Below are 19,653 nucleotides of genomic sequence, written 5' to 3'. Positions count from 1 at the left end.
ATAAATTTAAATTTAAAAATACAATTACAGAATCAATCTACCAAAAAAATCTAAAGGGTGTTGATCTCTGCTGATTAGTATATGTGTCTTGAACATCAGCATGACCATTATCCACTTGTCTAAAAACTTTATCAAGTTTTGCTGAAGAGTCTGAAAGATAATGGTCGGATTTAGCTTGAGTGTGCACTTTATTGGAGAGTCCCTCAGAAATCTGCAAAGTGTACACTCACAAGTAGTGTTGCCTAGCAACTTGGATGGTGCTGGAGAGCAGCGGCTTGATAGCTGTTGTCTCTTAAATTCTTGTTGAAGTATTTACACAGTTGCCAATATTAATGAAAATAAGTCTGCTCAGCCTGCCTATATAATGTTATGCACTATTTGATGCTTGAAAATGCACTGAACTGTGCAATATACATAAGAATGACAGCTTGATGGATGGATGGATGGATGTGCTCTATTGATCCCCAGAAGTTAATTTAGAGAAAGAACGAGACAGATGTTCCAAACTGTTATATAACAGGAACATTTCACAATGCACCATGCTCACTGCCATTCTTCCTTATGAAGGATCAAGCAATGCATCCAGGAAGCTTCGACTCACTACAGAGAGTGAACAAGCTCCCTGGCAACAGCGCCAGCAAATTCAACCAGCACTGCAACACCTGTGCCAGGGTAAAAATACCATCTGTGTCCCCATCTTGTTTGCCCACGAGCAAACACCGAATCCCATAAACCCAGAACCCCCTCCGTCCTACTGGCCCAGTTCACAGCTGGTATAAACATACTTCTCAAGTGATCGCTTACAATTGTCGTTTATTCCTGAAAGTAATGCGTCTCCTGTGATCACTTGTGATTGGATATAGAAATGAATGTTAATGCCAGGTGTAAAATAGGGCATTATTGTCCACACACTTCCTTTATACTCATTAAATGCATACAGTGTTAACACAAAAACAGCTTGGATTATATAGTTATTTAAGCACATTTACTTTAAGCACATATGAATTACTCCTCAGCAGATATGGTAATACTGAATAAAATAAAAACTTTATGGTAAAAAAAAAAAAAAACCCTGCAGCTGTGGTTGCCAGAAATATATTGCAAAAAATACAGTAGAAACACTGTAGGTTTTATGGATTTAACTTAAATTTATAGACTGTAGCCTATATTAATATACTATGTACTATGATAATATACTATGATACTAAGATATAACCTAACACCGTAATGTGCATAACTGATACAAACAAACAAAAAATCTAAAGAAAATGTCAAATGTAAAGTGTTCCACAAAGAATTGTCAAATTGTCAATTCACAGATTTCACTGTAAATTCTGAGATGACTTGTTCTTTTTCTGAAATTGTAAATTTAACAGTATTTTACTTGACATTATTACTTAGATTTATTAGGCTTTTTCACTGTATAGTGAGGGAACGTATAGAACTGTTGATCAATTATGCACTTTTTACCGTAGCATTTTTACAGACTTTTACCATTACAATTACGATAATTTTCTCAGTGTATATTTAGCAAATGCACCAATGAGTATTCCTCAAGTATGTGCTTATAGTATAGTATTCATACCTCCACCCAGAATGTTTCTTTCCTTTAGATTTTGTTGAGTGACCCCAGTGTGCAGTAGCCCTTATTCCTCATACAAATGGAACTGACTTGTCTTATACTTAATCGTTTTTGCAGCAGAGTTCTTTTTACATGCTAGACTCAGACTCTGAGTCTGGATACGGCCTGGCCATGATTAATAAGGTAAGCATTGACCTAAACTGTGTTCACAGGTGACATTCACTCACTTTAAAGGGTGTCTTTATCTTAAACCAAACACATCATTATTCCTAGGCACGTGATTGACTGGATTGTTTTAGGTGCAAGCAGAGGATTTAATGAAGAACTAAACGAGAACTTAATCTTCTTATCCTCTCGAGGAAAGGGGTAATTTGTCATAGATTGACAGATAAACTGATCCAAATGACTAATTTATATGGCATTAGAGGCAAATAACTAGGCCAAAGTGTCACATGTGGAAAAGTAAGGGGAATACTTACAAAATAAAGCCTTGGTTTATTTTTTTTTGGTAAGGAAACCATGCAGGAATCATTCTTGTGTCCATCTTCACCAATTTTTTTAATAGTTTTTTTTTTTTTAACAACATGAATGATGAATGAAAATGAAGATCTTTGGGATGCTGTCAAATTAAAACAATACTTACAAAATAAAGCCTTGGTTTATTTTTTTTTGGTAAGGAAACCATGCAGGAATCATTCTTGTGTCCATCTTCACCAATTTTTTTAATAGTTTTTTTTTTAACAACATGAATGATGAATGAAAATGAAGATCTTTGGGATGCTGTCAAATTAAAAAACTTAAAATTAAATTTAAAATAGATAAAAAATTATGCTGAGCTCTGTCTGCCCTTATTAAATGCTAGAACGCATCCCATTCTGTCTCCCCTACATGTAGAACTGACTTCTAACATAATATGGCAAGAGAGAAAAAGGCAGAATCCTTTCACTTTAATGACCCTTCCTCACAACACAAGTAATTGTAAAAACAGATTATTTAATTCCAAGGATCAGAGTCATGGTGGAAAATTGTGGAATAACTAAACAACGATTAGGCCTGTCACAATAATCAATACATCGACTTATCGCGCAATATATGTACATGATCTCAATTATTTTTGGTGACGCAATATATCACCCAATATATTTACTTAAAAATTAATGTCACCATGTTTTGTACATTCCACTTGTGCTTGTGTCTTTTGCAGCTTCTTGTACATAACGTGGTGTAGTCATGAGGTGCTGCTAGTTCAAATTTAAAAAATGCTTCTACAAAGAAAAGTTTAATCTGCAGATATGATCTTGTTTAGGGATCTGTGCCTTTGTGCATACGGACATCTGTAGTAGTGATTGTGTTTTTCAGCAATAGTGTGCACCCTTAATTTACAGAGAAAAGAAGGTCCGGAAAAAATCTGTAGATGGAAAAATCTCCATACAAGTTCTTTGTGCATTTTTCTTTTTTTCTACTCGTTACTTTGCACTTTTTGTTAGAAAATGTTTATTTACTATTTATTTAGGTTTTTTAAGGTATCTGATATTTTGATACTTAATTCCCATGATTTAAATATTCTTAAAAATTAAAAGTTTGTTGTCATTTGGAAGTGTGTAGGGCTTCTAGCATTATTATGCTGTTACATTGATTATACATTCAGTGGCATAAAACAATCTTTAAAATTACAATAATATCGCTTATCGCAATTATTTCTGGGGCAATATAGCGCACAACAAAAAGTTGTCATCGTGACAGGCCTAATAACGATTAAAAAGAAAAGAAACTTTTACATGAATTAAATGAATATATGTACTTTTTTCCCCTTGTACAAACATCTAAATATTCTTAAATTAAAATACATTTACTTTTGAAGAACAAAATACAAGATATTAAAAAAGGACTCAAAATTCTTCACTTTAGACATTTTCAGAAAAACAAAACAATGTAATTTTGCTTTGAAAGTAAATGTATCTTGATTTAATGTTTACACAGAAACAAGACAAAATACAACGTAAGAAAATTACTTTTTCCAGTAATGACCTCTAAAATATTGCATAAAAAGGGTCTAAATGAAGCTGTACTGTTAGATTTCATTCACTTGACATTTCACTTTGTACATACATTATCTGCATTTAAGAATATATTGCCCCCTAACAACTAAACCAGTATGTGCTTTCTAAAACAAGTATAGCCCACCAACAATTGCAATTTTTTGTGCTTTTATTTGAAAGTGGCCGTGTCCTGCAGTCTCCTGCAGTTTCTGTGATGAACTGGTACTTTTTATTGTGCAGCGAGAGGAGTGTTTATCAAATTTTCTTTGTTGCCTGCTTCTAAAAATGCTTTTCTTCTGTTAAAGGAGGAGGAGCTTGTTCGGGAGAGCCGTGGCTTTTACTTTCGTGGGTATGGACTCGGCCATTGCTTACAAGCAAAAGACGGGAGAGCTGTGGAGGGGTCCAACGTATTTACCCCACCACCCCCAGTGCAAGTGCTATACGACGGAGAGGCCGTCCGGAAGCGTTTTGTGGACCGAGCCAAGCGAATCGACACCATATCCAGAGCCGTGTTTCCTCTCAGCTTCCTCATATTCAACATCTTCTACTGGATCACCTACAAAGTGCTGCGGCACGAGGACATCCACGCCAACCTGTAATCGCTCCTTGTTACACCACTTGGTCATCTTACTGCTTCTTTTCTTTTCTTTTCTTATATCTCTTAATTTGAACCAAAACCGCCTGTCATACTCACACTAGAAGTGTATTTCAAAGGCATATACACCCCAGAAATGCTGTCAGTGCTAAAACCATGTGCTCAGGTGTGACTTCTGGATTTCAAAAAGATTTTAAAGTGCCCACTCAGAGCGAAGGGGTAGAGCTCGTAGATGCAAATGCTGCTGTTGGGGACCTGGCTCTCCTCTCTTTCACATCTTGATTCGAGTGGATTGCACTAATAGGCAGTGCTATTGTCCTCACTTTGTAGGCTCCATTTGAGTTATTGGCTGAAAGATTCTCGGTTGGATAGAAATATTGACTTGAATTTTAGCACAAGGCGCATCCTAGAATGAATGTTTTTGAAAACCTCAAAACAAATGTGTTTTTTACATTCTAAAATGCCAAACTAATGGGCTGCGAAGGGGAGGATTGGGATTTATTATTCATGGGAACAGTTACAGGGCAACGGTGTACTGTTTTACTAAATAATGAGATTATAAATATATATGACTGTATAAAGTGTATATATGCAGAGTTGTTCACAGACTGCAGACAGCACAAATGTGTATTTCTTTTTGTCTTTTGAATTTGAATAAATGGATATTCTACCAGGATGTCTGAGTTGTTTTGTACCGTGGTGCAAAATGTTACACAAAAGCACAAAAAAGTATTAAATCTGGATTTATTTCAGGGTTAACGTATTATGAACTCTATTCAGAGTGATTTTTCTGTTGTTTTTCATTAACATTAATCATTCCATTCGGAAAATGCAAAAATCCAAATCATTCCATGATGTGTTAAATCGCTTCAACTAATGCCCGTAGGAAACGGATGATTTGTGACGCTCTGTCACTGTGGCAGCACTAGGCTTTAATTGTCAACAAACAGAGACATGTATCACGCATCACAGCCATTCTTTATTATTGCTAGCCCCAAATGTGTCCCTCAGTCAAACATAAAAGCCGTCGTTTATTTTCCTGTCCAGAGAGCCGTTGGAGGATGTGCAGAGATGCAGGGTGAAGGAGAAAAGCCTTCGTGCTGAAGAAGGACGGATGAGGATTTTAATGGGAATCACAAGGTGTTTTTTATCAGCTAATGAGTTTGACAAGGACTCTGCGTTCTTTGCTAATGACAATGAATTAAGGCCGTCAACCTCTGCGCACAGCCCTTTGTCTGAGGAGTAACTAATCTAGTCTTCTGTATGCTAGTGTCCCATGGGTGAGTGAGCGTATGTACAGACGAGCAAGTGGAAAAGGAAACAAAATGCTTTGTGCAGGAAATGATAAATGCAGATTAATGCCACCCCATTTGTAAACCGATTACCCTGGTTTCTAACACCTAACCAACAGAATGACAATTACTATGCTCATTAAAGTCAAGTCAACCCTATTTCGTTCACCTTATTCATCTATTTTCTAAATGCACCTTATTGGACTTATTATGAAGGTTCATCCATGTACGTTTCATTTTTATACATTTTTTGGCTTGCTAATTTTAAACAAAATTACAAAACTCGATCTTCTGTTTAAATTACAGACTTTTCATTGGTGATGAATGTCGGACTTCTCTAGTCATTTTGTATACTTAAACCCTTACAATCAGATCCCAATGCCTCCATCCAATCAACAACCAGAACAAAGTTCTCGTCCTACATAGTTTTCTCTTTCATTCACTCTCACTTTCGTTCAATCTGTACATCACAGTATGGGAGAAAAGATCTGTCGCTACATCTTTTTCATAGCAACCTAAAGGTTATTCAGATAGCAGCAAAATACAACCTAAATCCTGGCTCACGGTCCTTTCCAATCCCTTAATCTGTCCAATCCAAATAAGGGTAAAAACATTATATAAATACATTAAAAAATTAATTATAAAAAAAAAAAATTTAGATTTTGTAATATAGAAGAACTGAAATTTGCAATAATAAACTGCAACACAAAAACTTTTCTCAAATGTTAGATTATCTAGCATTTAAATTGACAAAATTCTAATTTAAATTTTTGGAACTCTTTCCAGATTTTATGGATAAATGTTGTATGAACAGGATAATTCAAGAGTCGTGCCTGTCAGTAAATACAGTTGAATGTAAACATAGCCGGTGAGGTCATGCATATTGTGCAATTCTACTTGACTTTAGTTTAAAAATGTGCAGAAATTCAATCTTCCTAACTAGTCCATCCAGCACTAACTGCAAAGATGCAGGAGTCCTATCAAGCTATAATGCACTGCTGTCAAGATTTCAACCTCCGCTCATTTCAAATAAGTGAGTCTCACGATGAAATTAATAATTAATAATTAATAATTAAAAATTTCAAATACAAACCAACACAGCTAGCCTTGGATAGCTTAAGTTTTCTCAATTTGAGCGAATGTGGTGGCTTGACATATTCACTTAAGCCCTGCACACATGCTGACAGTTTAAGTAGATTTTTTTTCCAAGAGGAAATCTGGGGGCAATCGGCAAATGTCAGAAAGATTGGCTATTGTATCTCACGATGTGCATTTTCCATGAGAGGCTTTTTGAGTTAACACAGTGGGATACTGCATTTACTGCCTCTGAGAAGGTCCATGCAGACCATGAAAGAAAGAAAGAAAGAAAGAAAGAAAGAAAGAAAGAACCCTTCGGTTTTCTTCATTTCCTCCAGTCGTAACCCTTTTGTTACATGGAGTTGTTTGGTTTGGTTTTAGGGGGCAAACTGTGCCATTGTAGGATTTAAGAAGATTTTCTAAATCTGCAGCCCATGACTGACAAACACAAAATAGGACTGTGATCTATAGCATACAACGACACTCCTCCTGCCCTCCCCTCGATCAGTGTATCTCCCCACAGTGCTGCCTGTATCACATATACAGAAACTCTAATGGATTTCGATCACAGAGGAAATCACACAGACGCCTCCTGTGAGATTGTTCCGTGGCTCTTCCCCTCAATAAGCACCAAGGATTCATAAGCTAACATCATTACGCTATACATCCCCACAACATTTACTTCTACAAATGTGCATATTTGATCTGTGCAGGTGTCCTGAGACTTCGGATAATGAGACCTCGGAATTTGTGTGTGCAAGAGAGGAAATGAGAGATAGCTAAAAGAGAAAGAGAGACAGAAAAACAGAGAGACATGCATTCAAGGACATCCCTGAGAGAAGTCAATGAAATAATATTCCTCTACAATTATTGATTCGAAATATGCTGTTGTGAATGAAGTGTAGCCACAAATGAATGTTTTGATATTCTGTTTATCTCACTCTCTCCCTGAAGAATTCGGTTCAAATCGCCACAAAGCACAAGCCAAATGCATTAGTCATATTCTCAGGAGAGCAACTGAGGTCTTTGCATTTATTGTTCATTTTCATGTAAGCAGTCAATAACATGGGAAGTGAGCAAGGTTGTTGGTGTGATGAATGGGAGGTCCAGATCTTATCCTGGGTCTGTCCTTGCACCAACCCAAGGGAATAATCAACATCTGAGTAGAATGTTAATAGAGCCTTGGGGTAAAGTAATATTGTTGGAAGCACTCTCTCATTCACATTTTCAGCTAGATCAGATATTGGGGGGGTTCAACTGTGTGTTTGTTCAAGAAGTTATTGAATAATATATAGCATAAGCAAATGTGAGCACTGAGCTTGTAAACCTTTAAAAAGATGGTCAGATGTTCTTGCTTTCGTCGAAGCACAAGATTTGGATCTTTCTCAAATCAGCTGGATAGCATGATCATCAGGTTTTACACAAACCAAATTCTGTGATGTTAATATAAGAATTCGATGTTAGATGTTAAGATAAGAATAAGAAAAGTTTGAAAAGACACGAAGCAGTTGTCCTAAAACACCTATTACTGAATGTGTTAGACAACTTTGAAACGTATAGATACAATGCAATTAATTCATAAATTAGAAAAAGGGTACAAAACAACATTCAAGCGTTGAGATGTTCCAGTCTCTGTCAAAATATCAGCAAGTGAAAACTAGGCTATTTCAAACCACTTTTAAAAAGCGTATTCAAACCAAAATCTTGAGAGAGATGCCTCAGAGAACCTAGCGGTTACTTTGAAAGAGCTACAGAGTTAAGTAACAGAAAAGTTTTAAAAGGAACAATAGGCCTACATAAAATGGAGAATAAAGAAATAGAGAAATCCCGCAAGCAAAAATGCTGCAGTTTAAAAAATATGTATAAATATACTGAGATAATGTTCAACAATGAACAATGACCTCAAACACATTCAACATAAATACTTGAGTGGCAGATCAATATAATGACTGAGTATAAACATTCACCACTGCAAGTAAGAAACTGTGGCACTATTTGAAAATTGTGTGGAACACAAGCATTAGTCAAACCTTAATCACCTTGAACAAAGCAGTGTGTCAATCTAAAGCACACTTAGATACTAACTCTAACTGTAAAAAATATCAAAATTGTTACAATTATTCAAACTGCATTTTAACACATTTATGTTAAAATATAAAATAATGTAACATTGGCATTTGAAATCAAGTGCATTATTTGTAAAGATTTGTTTAAGCATCTGAATGCTTTTGCAAGGCACTGTATGAATAGTTTTTGTATGTGTAAGAAGTGAATTGTTCTATGTGAGCAGGCTTGTCAAAATGGATTGAAATGTACCTTTCATATGTGGTCATGTCACTGGCTTTCTTTGCCTTTGTGTGGTGTGTGGAGTGATCCTGTTTCTCTAATACTCTGTCTTAAGAGGTCCCCTGACAGCCTTATAAAGGCTCCTGTCAAGGTCTGTTTCTCAGTGAATGCCACATCTACATTAAAGCAGCAGGCTTTACAACATACACAAAGTTTAACCGTGCATATTATCACTTATATTAAACAAACACATAAAAGCAATCAGAGTCATGATATTCTGTAAATGAGGATTTTTAGTGGATTGATTAATGTCTCCTGTTTCTTTCCTCCTCTCACATTTACTATTTGATCCAAGTCATGTCTGCAGGGAAAGAGACGAACCCATTACGGAGATGAAAACTAATTTTGGAGGCTAGCTAGGTATGCTTCAGGTGTTCTCCAAGATCAAATACACAAAGAGGAAAGTATTTTTCTCCTGCCCAGCCGCCAATCTGTCAGACCCAACCCCAGGGTGGGTGTCATAAAAGCCCCTGTAATTGATGGAGCCCGGAGGTCACGACGAGACAATATTTGATATAGAATATAGATTTTTTAAAAACACACTGAGCCCTGTTAAAAATGAAAGGAGAAGGATGAAGAGGAGGAGGGATGGGGGAACAGACAGCCTTACGCAATTGCACCACCCTCCAAGCTCTTTGCTGCAGCAACCCTTTCAATCATTCAGCTAGAATTACTCGCATGCATGATTGAGTTTTTGCTTTACATTACTTTCACAGAGTTTCATTCAGGCTCAGTCAGAATTAGTGGACAGCAGATAAAACAAGAATTGGAAAAAGACTGATGCCCATCCAGAAAATTTGCATAAACAGCAATATCACACAAGTGCTGTTTTTCACAGATATACAATCACACAGCAAGTGGTGATGATATTCATAAAAACAGCACAATTATGAGTGAGACACTTCAACAAACATGAAATTAAAAGAATAGTTCACGCAAAAATGAAATTTTGCCAAAAACCTACTCACCCTCAGGCCACCAAAGATGAGTTCTTCATCAGAAGAGAGTCTAAGAAATGTAGCATTACATGACTTGCTCATCAATGGATCCTGTGCAGTGAATGGGTGCCGTCAGAAGGAGAGTTCAAACAGCTGATAAAAAAATCACAAAAATCCACAATTAATCAAAAGTACATAATTTAATGTCTGCATGTTTGTAAGAAACAAATCAATCATTAACAAGTTTTTAATTTCATTGGTCATTTTGTTTTGCTTCTGAATAAATTAGCATATTTCAACAAATCGGTTGAATTAATGATTTGCCCACTCATTCACAAAACAGTCACTTGTCGCAACCAACTGGCATAACAATGTAAACTGCAGATAGAGTCAAATGTAAAGAAAACTGTGCTCTGCTAATAGCCTACATTATGTCTGGAATGCACAAACACAGAAAATCAAAGCAGTAACTTGTAAATTTACCAAACGCAACTTGAAAAATATTTAATGTCACACATCCACACACAACTGTTATAAGCCATCTGCCTGAGGTGAGCGAACTCAGAAAATGATAGGAAATCAAATACCAGTTAGTGCAGTAAGAGGCTTTGGCAATTTCTTTTTATTGCTGCACCTTGTGCATCGACTCTTTTCTATATCCAGTAAGAAAGCATGCATCTTCTGCCAGTCAGGTGTTTTACTCCACTTCAGGTTCGCGTTAGCTGACAACATTTGCTGTACTGTCTCTGACCATTGATCCTTTTGCAAAACCCTTTTTTCTTTATCTGTTTGGTTTGTTCAGCTGGAGGAACAGGCAAAAAGGCAAAGCTCTTCTCAAAAAGAGTAAAGAGAAGAGAAGAGAGCCAAACATGAAAAATCTGTTATTATTTACTCACTGTCATGTAATTTCCACAGAAAACAAACCAAAAAAAGTTTTACAGAATCCTCACATAGATTTTTAAAAGAAGAGCGAAACAACAATCCAATGGGACCACAGGCTGTCAAGCTCCAAAAAGGGGGGAAAAAACAACAACAGCAACATATGAGACCAAGTTATTGACGTCCAACGAGGGTGTTACCAAACCCAAAAGGAGGCAAATAGATGAGAGTGGAAATGTGGTGCAGAGAGGGGAAAGGAACGGAAAGGAGGAGAGGAAAAAGATGTATCTGGGGCTCGAGTGAATTGAGCTCATGCACCATTTCTCCACCCCCACCCTCAACTCCCAGTGCCGTCATTATCACTATCAACAACATTTGTCTCTGCTGGGGCCTCCATCATAAAAATCACATCATCTCTCTTTATTACAACTAGGCTTGCCTCATCACCCATGGAGGATGGCGTTTCAGTCCAGGGGCCAGCGACATGCTGTATCCAGAGGGAAGGATCGAGCTGAAGGAGTTCCTATACCCCATTATTTACTGCTCGCCACCCACGGAACTGTGCGCTGTCCAAACAGGCATTCCCGACAACTCTCTGCAATGTTTCATTTAAACCGCTGGGCGTAAAAAAAAAAATGGAAGAGCTCACATTTGTCTTTCCAGACACAGCTCTGTAATGTAAATAAATAAATACACAATATCGCAGTTTTCTGTCAAGCATTCAGTCCAGCTCTCAGTATTAGATTTCCACTTTGCTAGTGTGTAGCTAGGTTTTGGTCAACAACAACCCAGAACAAATCCCATAATTGTGGGTGAAACTTAATTAGGTGGTTTCCTGCCTCTTGACAGTAAACGACTGAGGTGAGGAAAACTGTATGAGGCATAACACATAATGAAGCCAAATCTCTTAAGCTGAAAATTGTGTTGACATTCGCTTCCAGAAGTAGGCAATTCCCTTGACAACTCTGCACAATATTGCTGCTCATAATTATTGGCGGAAGTGACATAAAACAAGAATTTGGTGGTCCCACACAGTCAGCACTTTAGGGTCACATTACGGCTCTCTGCTAAACCTACAAGGCATATGACTATCATGGTTCCTATAAAACAATAATTAGAAGTTGGTCCCAGAGTAACGTCATTCAGAGGCAGTGCCTTATAGGTTTTTTGAATTTGCACTTAAAATAATTTCGACATAAAGTCCTGCAGGAGCCATTTCATACACATGCCCTAAATTGATTTGTTTAAAAAGGACGCAAACTAATTTTGATCCAATTTAGCCCACAGCAAGTGGATCCCATGCTGCTAGGTGTGCTACTCATGTGTAACAAAAAGGAAATGGATTGTGTTGGCTTCATTTAGTGTAATGGACAATCTGCACTGGAGAAAAACACCAGAATGCTGAAGCATGGATTAGGCAATTTGATCCAATGAGTCAACTGTGCTGCTGTATGAATCTTTATATGACAGGGCCGAGAGGAATTCAAACTTTCTCAAGAATTTTGCATTGACCATTGTCTAAGAGAGTGCTTCCCAACCCTGGTCCTCGAGGCACCCCAACACTGCACATTTTGCATGCCTTCCTAATCAAACACACCTGAATCAGGTCATCAGCTCATTAGCAGAGACTCCAAGACCAGAAATGGGTGTGTATGACAACGGAGACATGGAAAATATGCAGTGATGGGGTGCCTCCAGGAACAGGGACCAATAAACTGAAAGATTATTTTGTAATAATTTAGTATAGACTAATTAGATCTTATCTAATTGCAGTTTTCATTAAAGAGGTCTATCCTAAAAGAAAATATAATTAAAAGAAACATAGTATAAAAATGAAAGTGAGCAAGAGATCGGCAAAAGAAGTGAGACGGGAGGTAGATTCCTAAATTTCTTGTAGGATTACACCACCACTCTTGCAACACTGCAGTAATAAGCAGTTCTATCTAATTACTACAAGAGCAAAAGATCAATCAGTCTTTACAAAAAGTACATTGTAAAAGGCCACACTATTATAGTGCAGTAATCATGCCATACACGAAGGTCATTTCTGCTCACTCCATGATGCTTTGGAGGACTGCAAGCAGGATCATGTATTGATCACAATATTAAAATTGATTTTCTCAAAATATACTAAAGCTCGCTCACCTCACCCTTGTAACTCCTCAGTGAAGGACTTGCTATGAGATCATTGTTAATAATGTTGGAGAGTAATAAAAAACAAACTATTATTGGAAACCATTTTCAAAGCAACCCAACATTAAGATTATAATTAAGACCATAATTTCTGAAGTTGCACATTTGACAGGCATCTTCATAAAGGAGAGGAGCACTAAGGAGGGGGGTGGTGTTGCAACCACCTTCCAATTTTAGTTTGGTACAACCAGCTCCATCCAGACCAATGGCTTAGCAGGCAGTGAAATATTACATTCACAAAGAACAGGAAAGGCCTGTGAAAAGGTAATTAGGACATTTCTAGTGCTTTCAACCCTTAAATAAAATAAATTAAAATCAATTTCGTCTGCTAAAGCAAGCCGTTTTATCAAAAGATCCTGATAAGTCAGATCTTACAAACTACAATAAAACTGCACTGGGGAGCCTCCCACCAATCCCTCCCTGACTCCTTTCCATTTTTACCCGTTATTTCATAACATGTCTATACATAAGCCAGAGGTGACAACCTGTTCAATTAAATGGCACAGTGGCAAAATGGAATGTGATGGATAGGCATTTGTGCCCCGGGAAGAAATGAGTGGGCTGTGGACCTCTACAATCCATCCTTTGAAAACACAGCTGAGGTGGAGCTAGGCAGTTCCTTCTATGCAATGAAACAAACATAAAAAAATTGGAGAATCTCTGCTGTAAACCCGGATGCTGCCACACTACTGAAACCAGTTTTGTCACCAGACCCACTGACTGGTCCATCCATCAAAAAGCCCAAGAAAAAGTGAACTTTGACATTTGGAGGCCTTTGCACCATTGCTTTGATAGAAACTACTGTGAGTGATAAATTGTTTTTACCATGCCTGCCCTCCTTGGTACAACATTTAAGTTGATATTACTGTTACCCAAACTCTTGACATTTGGAAAAAAGGTCAGACTTTGTTTCCCCAAAACAGTGAATTTTCAGGCGTAGACAGCAAGGAAATGCAGAATGACATTAAAGTAATGCCAGATTATGTAGTGTGTGATAAATTGTGCATAGATGCTCTGCCAAGTGCATTTTGCAAGAGCTTTTTATTTTCCTACACCTATGGAAAAAGTAGATCTGATTACATTGAATCAATTCAAGTAAATTGATGGCTGGGAAATTAATTAGAAAATATGAAGCGTGTTCAGCAAGCATTCTTACTGCTAATGCTGTTCAATGCACTCAACAAAAGCACAAGAGTTATACCAGGAGGTGTAAAGCCTTCCACACACTGCACGATTTTAGCAATCCTATAAGATCATTGCAAATCACACTGTGCGACATGGATCTAATAAACTTGGGTACAACATGTATGCAGACTGTACAATGATGACACGTAGTGACTCGCAGGCTACGACGCAAGATACCATTGAAGAATAAAACATCATTAGCATGCAGTAGTGGTAAACAAAAAGAGCATGAAGAAGCACAGTTTGGCAATTGTACTTTCTATGTTTGCTGAAACAATGAAGTTAAAAGAGTCTGAGGTAAGCAGTTTTAAGTTTTAGCACCATGTCGCGTTGATCAACATGCCATTTCATGTCCCATTTTTACTGTCAGTAAACATGGGTCGTAGAAGCAAACACACTGTGCGATGATCATGCTGATGCTGAATTTCTGACACTGTCAGAAAATTATCAGACTATCTTTGGTCATAAGACGGAGACAACGGCTGTCTTTGAACCTCTCTCACTGTACGACATAGGACCACCGATTAGGAGCCACAATCCCAGAAATCGCCACGATTGTTTCACAATGCCAGTCTTTTGTCTAGGACAGCCGAAAATCGCACAGTGTGTAGAAGGCTTAAAACTATGCTAAGACTTAATGAATCTGAGAGTGAATTGCATTCCTACTATATTTCTACCGAACACCCATGCTTGAAATAAAATGCAATAGCCTAACTCAAAAAACTTGGTGTTGTGACAAGGCGTAAGTTGTAACATCACCAGTTCAACCAATTAGAAATGAACTACAGGGGTGATACATAATGCCCACCCTCAGTACCATGTCATGTCTGTCGAAGAATTTTGTCATGTTCATGGATGTTAAATGACAGAACTACCATCAACCAAATCAAAAGATATCGTTACTAACATGGTGGGAAGGGTTGTAACACTTCATCTGGTCCCACATAGCAATTTGGGGGTGGTTAATAATAAATGTTTAGCACAAATAAATGTGTTTTCCACAATAAAATCATACCTAAAATGTTTTCTATTAGCGTCACGCAACACAAAAACACACATTGACATTAATTTACACAGTTTAAAGACAACTAGTAGAAACTAAATGCATTACACTCCTTTGTCTTATCGCGCATTTAAGTTTCTTCTTGTATGTACCATACAAAACACTATCAACATCAAATAAAGCGCCAACAAAATCATACATACGCTTATGATTGTTTTGACGGAGCGTACGTGTGACGTCACTGATCGAGGAGCGTGCATGTTTGCACGTGACTGATACGCTGTGAACACGGAAGTCAAACAACTTGTTGCCCTAGATTCAGTCATTCATCTGCACAACCATGAGTGTCTCAAATATAGTGTTAATCGGGCTTGTGTCATTATTAGTCCCAGCTTCGGCGCTGGATAATGGGTTGGCTGTAACTCCCAGCATGGGCTGGTTGCACTGGGAGAGATTCATGTGCAACACCGACTGTGAGGCGGATCCTCAGAACTGCATTAGGTGAGAGCGTGACCTGATGACTGTCAAAGTTTTACTAAACAAATCATAATGAAGATGTGCGATATTCGAAATTAGTTCAGTTTTGGATGCTTATTGAAAAGTGTCATAGTAGCACCATATTTTCGACAGAATGGTTTTCTAATTTATTATCTATATATGAATATGGTAATCATTCAGTATCATTCATGTCAGACTAATACGGTATGGAAAAACGAAAAAAAAAAAGAGCAAAGAAAACAGAATTAGTAGGTAAATAGGTAGTAATGTACATGGATTTTTTTTTATTAATCTGTAAGCAAAAAAATCCTGTCAAGTTTATAAAAAAAAAAAATTATAGTTACAAAAACTGATATTTTCATGGATACAATTATAGAATTACATGGTGACTAAGAGAATGAGGAAGAAGAAAATTATATACCTGAATACTTGTGTCACATGAGTGACTGCTAAAGCATGTGATCATCTCATCATAGAGATCTTCTCATCCTGCGCGTGAATGGCAAGGGCGTTTATGGGTCCCATATACTACTGTTTAGAACAGATGCTGTTTTTCACACTTGCAAACTCAGAGAATCTGTCCCGTACAGTGGACAGATGTTTGACCATGATGCCCTGTTCCTCATGCCCTTCTGTATCTTGGCAGAGAGGAGCTGTTCATGGAGATGGCAGATGTGATGGTGAAAGAAGGATGGAAGGATGCTGGATATGAGTTTGTGTGCATTGATGATTGCTGGCCCTCACACGAGAGGGACGCCCAGGGGCGTCTGCAGGCCGACCCCAAGAGGTTTCCCAGCGGAATCAAAAAACTGGCAGATTATGTGGGTATCTGTTGGCTTCATGAAAGGCTAGAAGAGGATACATGCATCTGGCTCACATGCGGCATTGCCTAGAATTGAAAGGATACTTCTCCCAAACAATTCTGTCAAATCTACTAGCCCTCATCTTACGTGAACACCTTATGATATTAAGCGGAAAATAAAATATTTAATGTATTCCTCACACAAAGCTATCATGGATATTCTGCTAATAATTTGATAAATATTTTAAATAATCATTAATTATTAAGGAGTCATTTTATATCATAATCACTGTGTTCAATACTGGGGGGGAAAAAAACATTAGTACATGGAAATTTGATCCCTTTAACGAAAGTGTCTTCATGTCCACATAAATGTCATTTCAAAGGTGAATTAGCACACACTTAACTTTTCACGCAATAACAATACTGAGAAATATTTTGTTTTCATTTAGCAATCTGCCATATTTTGGCTGCTCCAAATCTTTTTGTCAGTTATATATCGCCCCCTACTGTTGTCTTACTGATATCACAATAAAACGACATTCTGACATAATGTTAAATAACTTGTAATGAATATTAAAGCTTTATTGTGGTCTAAGGTCCATGCCAAAGGTCTGAAGCTAGGAATATATGCAGATGTTGGCACAAGGACATGTGCAGGCTACCCTGGGACTTTGGGCTACTATGACATTGATGCTAAAACCTTTGCAGACTGGGGTGTGGATCTGTTAAAATTCGACGGATGCTTCATGCCTGACTGGCATCAGCTGGGAGAAGGTAGGTCGATATGCAAGTCTGAGCAGTATGCTGATACATTTCAGAGTTTTGCTAAGAAATGCTTTACACTATTTTGTTGTTTCCCAGGTTATATGAACATGTCGAGAGCTCTAAACCAGACAGGCAGAAGTATTGTTTACTCTTGTGAATGGCCATTATATGAGTGGCAACACCAACAGGTGAGACACATGGAGATTTTTTTATTAAAGATGCAGCAAGTCTTAAAGATTGCTATCTTAAAGGGATAGTTCATCTAAAAATGAAAATGTTATCATTGTTTACTCAGCCTTATGTTGTTCAAAACCTGTATGACTGATATTTTTTTTTTGTCATTTTCATTGAATTAATTTCCTGTTTAATTATACAATAAACATTTATTTTATAAAGACAAGTATTTCTTTTTCTTCTCCTTTCTTTTCATTTCCATTTTTTCCTTTCTGTTGATAATACTCAGCATCAAAACATTGACTCTTGAAGACAATAAATATATTTTGAAGAATGTTTGTAACCAAACATTTTCAGTTCCCATTGACCTGCATTGTAATTTGGTCAATACAATGGAAATCATTGGGAACTGCAAATGTTTAGTTATCAACAATTGTTCAAAATATCTTCTTTTGTGTTCAGCAGAAGACAGAAAGTCAAACAGGTTTGGTGAGTAAATAATGACAGAATGTTCATTTTTGGGTGTACTATACTTTGGAATCAAATTCTTTATAAAGTGCAAATAGTCTTAAATATCACTTAGTTAAAAATTGTTTTGTGTATCTTATATTCCAGCCTGACTATGAGGCAATTCGCAAGACCTGTAACCACTGGCGTAACTATGGAGATATTTATGACCAGTGGACCAGTGTGAAGAGCATCCTGGACTGGACAGCTGATCATCAGAAGATCCTGGTTCCCGTGGCAGGACCAGGTGGATGGAATGACCCTGACATGGTATGAAGCATCTCATCTGATTATTTTACTCTGAAATCACAAGTTCACGCTGGGTAAATTAAAATAAGCTTAATGTGAAACAATTTTTATCATATCATATTTCTGGTTATGATACTTCAAGCTGATCATAGGGAACTTCGGCCTGAGCCACGATCAGCAGCAGACTCAGATGGCCTTGTGGGCTATCATGGCTGCCCCACTTCTGATGTCCAACGACCTGCGAAACATTTGTCCCAAAGCCAAAGAACTGCTGCAGAACAAACAGATCATTGCCATCAACCAGGACCCTCTGGGCAAGCAGGGCCATCGTACATTAAAAGTAAAGTATCTTAGCCCAGCTTAGTGCCAAATGACGGTCTTAACCTATCCTTTGTTTCATTACGGTATCTGTCAGTGAGCTGGAATACATTTATCTTGTTCACAGGGTGACAGTTTTGAGGTGTGGGAACGGCCCTTGTCAGGCAACAGGCTGGCCGTGGCAGTGATGAATAGACAGGAGATTGGTGGTCCACGCAGATTTATCATTTCCGTGGCGACGCTGCCTAGTTGGCAGCTCTGTGACCCGAAGTGCAACGTAACGCAGATCCTGCCTGTGTACCAGGAAATGGGTGTCCAGAATCTCTTTTCAGAGGTGATGGTCCAAGTCAATCCCACAGGCACAACACTTCTCACTGTCAGCCCTATCAAAAGCAATCCTCATGACACCCTGTGACATGACTTGGAAAGCAAAACTTTCCAAAGAAATGGGAAATTTATTATTGCACTAATGTGATCGAGTTAAACTTCCTGATGTTTTTTTATTTTTTTTATTAAGACTTTTTTCCCTTTTGAATACTGCTGTAGAATCCATTTTTTAAAAGTGCACACTAAGGAATCAAAAAATTCAGTTGTAGTAATATATAATTTTACTGTGCATAAAACATTCATAAAACACTTTAACTCTAAGAAATGTTGAGTCTATACGTTACACACCTGTATTACCTATGTTTTCAGTTCTCTAAAGATGTACTGTACTACAAAACCTTATCACATTCATCCATAATCTGTTCCACTTCACAGTGAAGACTTACAATGTGTTTAAAGGTTTCCGTGCCAAATAACTTCTTATTTTAACATACATAAAGACCCTCAGGGATGTTACAGATCATTTTGCAGCTCATGTCTTGTTTTGTAATGGATATAATTGATCTGAATTCAATTAAAGCGTTTATGTAAGTTTCAGTGCTACTTTTTTGCATTACTATAAAGCGATGGGCACTTTACGCTCAATATATTAATCAATATGCTGGTGATGTTTTATTTCATATATCTCTTTAGTCTCTTTCTTCTGTTCTTACAAACACTGGTCAGATTGGCATAAACCACAAGTTGACCAACAACAAGATTTTCTGTACCAATAAATGTCAAATTATAATAAATTATGTATTGTGTTGGAAATGGCATGTTAATCGTGATACAAAATTGTACAGAACAAAACATGTAATCAGGACATTTCTAAAAATAAC

The 19,653-nt window shown here is 37.4% G+C and overlaps 2 protein-coding genes across 3 annotated transcripts in view; both read left to right on the top strand.

Annotated features, from left to right (window-relative positions):
• glra4a (glycine receptor, alpha 4a) overlaps positions 1-4,831 on the top strand; it is a 38,446-nt gene extending 33,615 nt beyond the window's left edge. For both annotated transcript variants that reach the window (XM_016282820.1, XM_016282822.1), the window contains one exon: positions 3,927-4,831. In XM_016282820.1, coding sequence (XP_016138306.1) covers positions 3,927-4,220 — 294 coding nt within the window. In that variant the 3' untranslated portion in view covers positions 4,221-4,831. The remainder of the gene's footprint in view (positions 1-3,926) is intronic.
• Positions 4,832-15,366: 10,535 nt separating this feature from the next.
• Positions 15,367-19,532, top strand: gla (galactosidase, alpha). Its single transcript, XM_016282868.1, has 7 exons — positions 15,367-15,630; positions 16,274-16,448; positions 17,029-17,206; positions 17,294-17,385; positions 17,987-18,148; positions 18,270-18,467; positions 18,573-19,532. Exons 1-7 carry the CDS (start codon positions 15,470-15,472, stop codon positions 18,858-18,860), a joined length of 1,254 nt encoding a protein of 417 aa, XP_016138354.1. The 5' UTR covers positions 15,367-15,469; the 3' UTR covers positions 18,861-19,532.
• The last annotated feature ends 121 nt before the right edge of the window (positions 19,533-19,653 follow it).

Source organism: Sinocyclocheilus grahami, unplaced genomic scaffold, assembly GCF_001515645.1.
Source record: "Sinocyclocheilus grahami isolate Dianchi unplaced genomic scaffold, SAMN03320097.WGS_v1.1 scaffold167.1, whole genome shotgun sequence".
NCBI classification, from domain to species: Eukaryota; Metazoa; Chordata; class Actinopteri; order Cypriniformes; family Cyprinidae; genus Sinocyclocheilus; species Sinocyclocheilus grahami.
The sequence above is the reverse complement of the archived record's forward strand: the minus strand, read 5'-3'. Positions and strand labels throughout refer to the sequence as shown.

Excerpts from the sequence above, each read along its gene's own strand:
- gla (XM_016282868.1), top strand. The coding sequence starts at position 15,470 with ATGAGTGTCTCAAATATAGTGTTAATCGGGCTTGTGTCATTATTAGTC. Across the intron at positions 18,149-18,269 it reads GATGGAATGACCCTGACATG|CTGATCATAGGGAACTTCGG; the intron begins GTATGAAGCATC and ends TGATACTTCAAG. Across the intron at positions 18,468-18,572 it reads AGGGCCATCGTACATTAAAA|GGTGACAGTTTTGAGGTGTG; the intron begins GTAAAGTATCTT and ends TCTTGTTCACAG.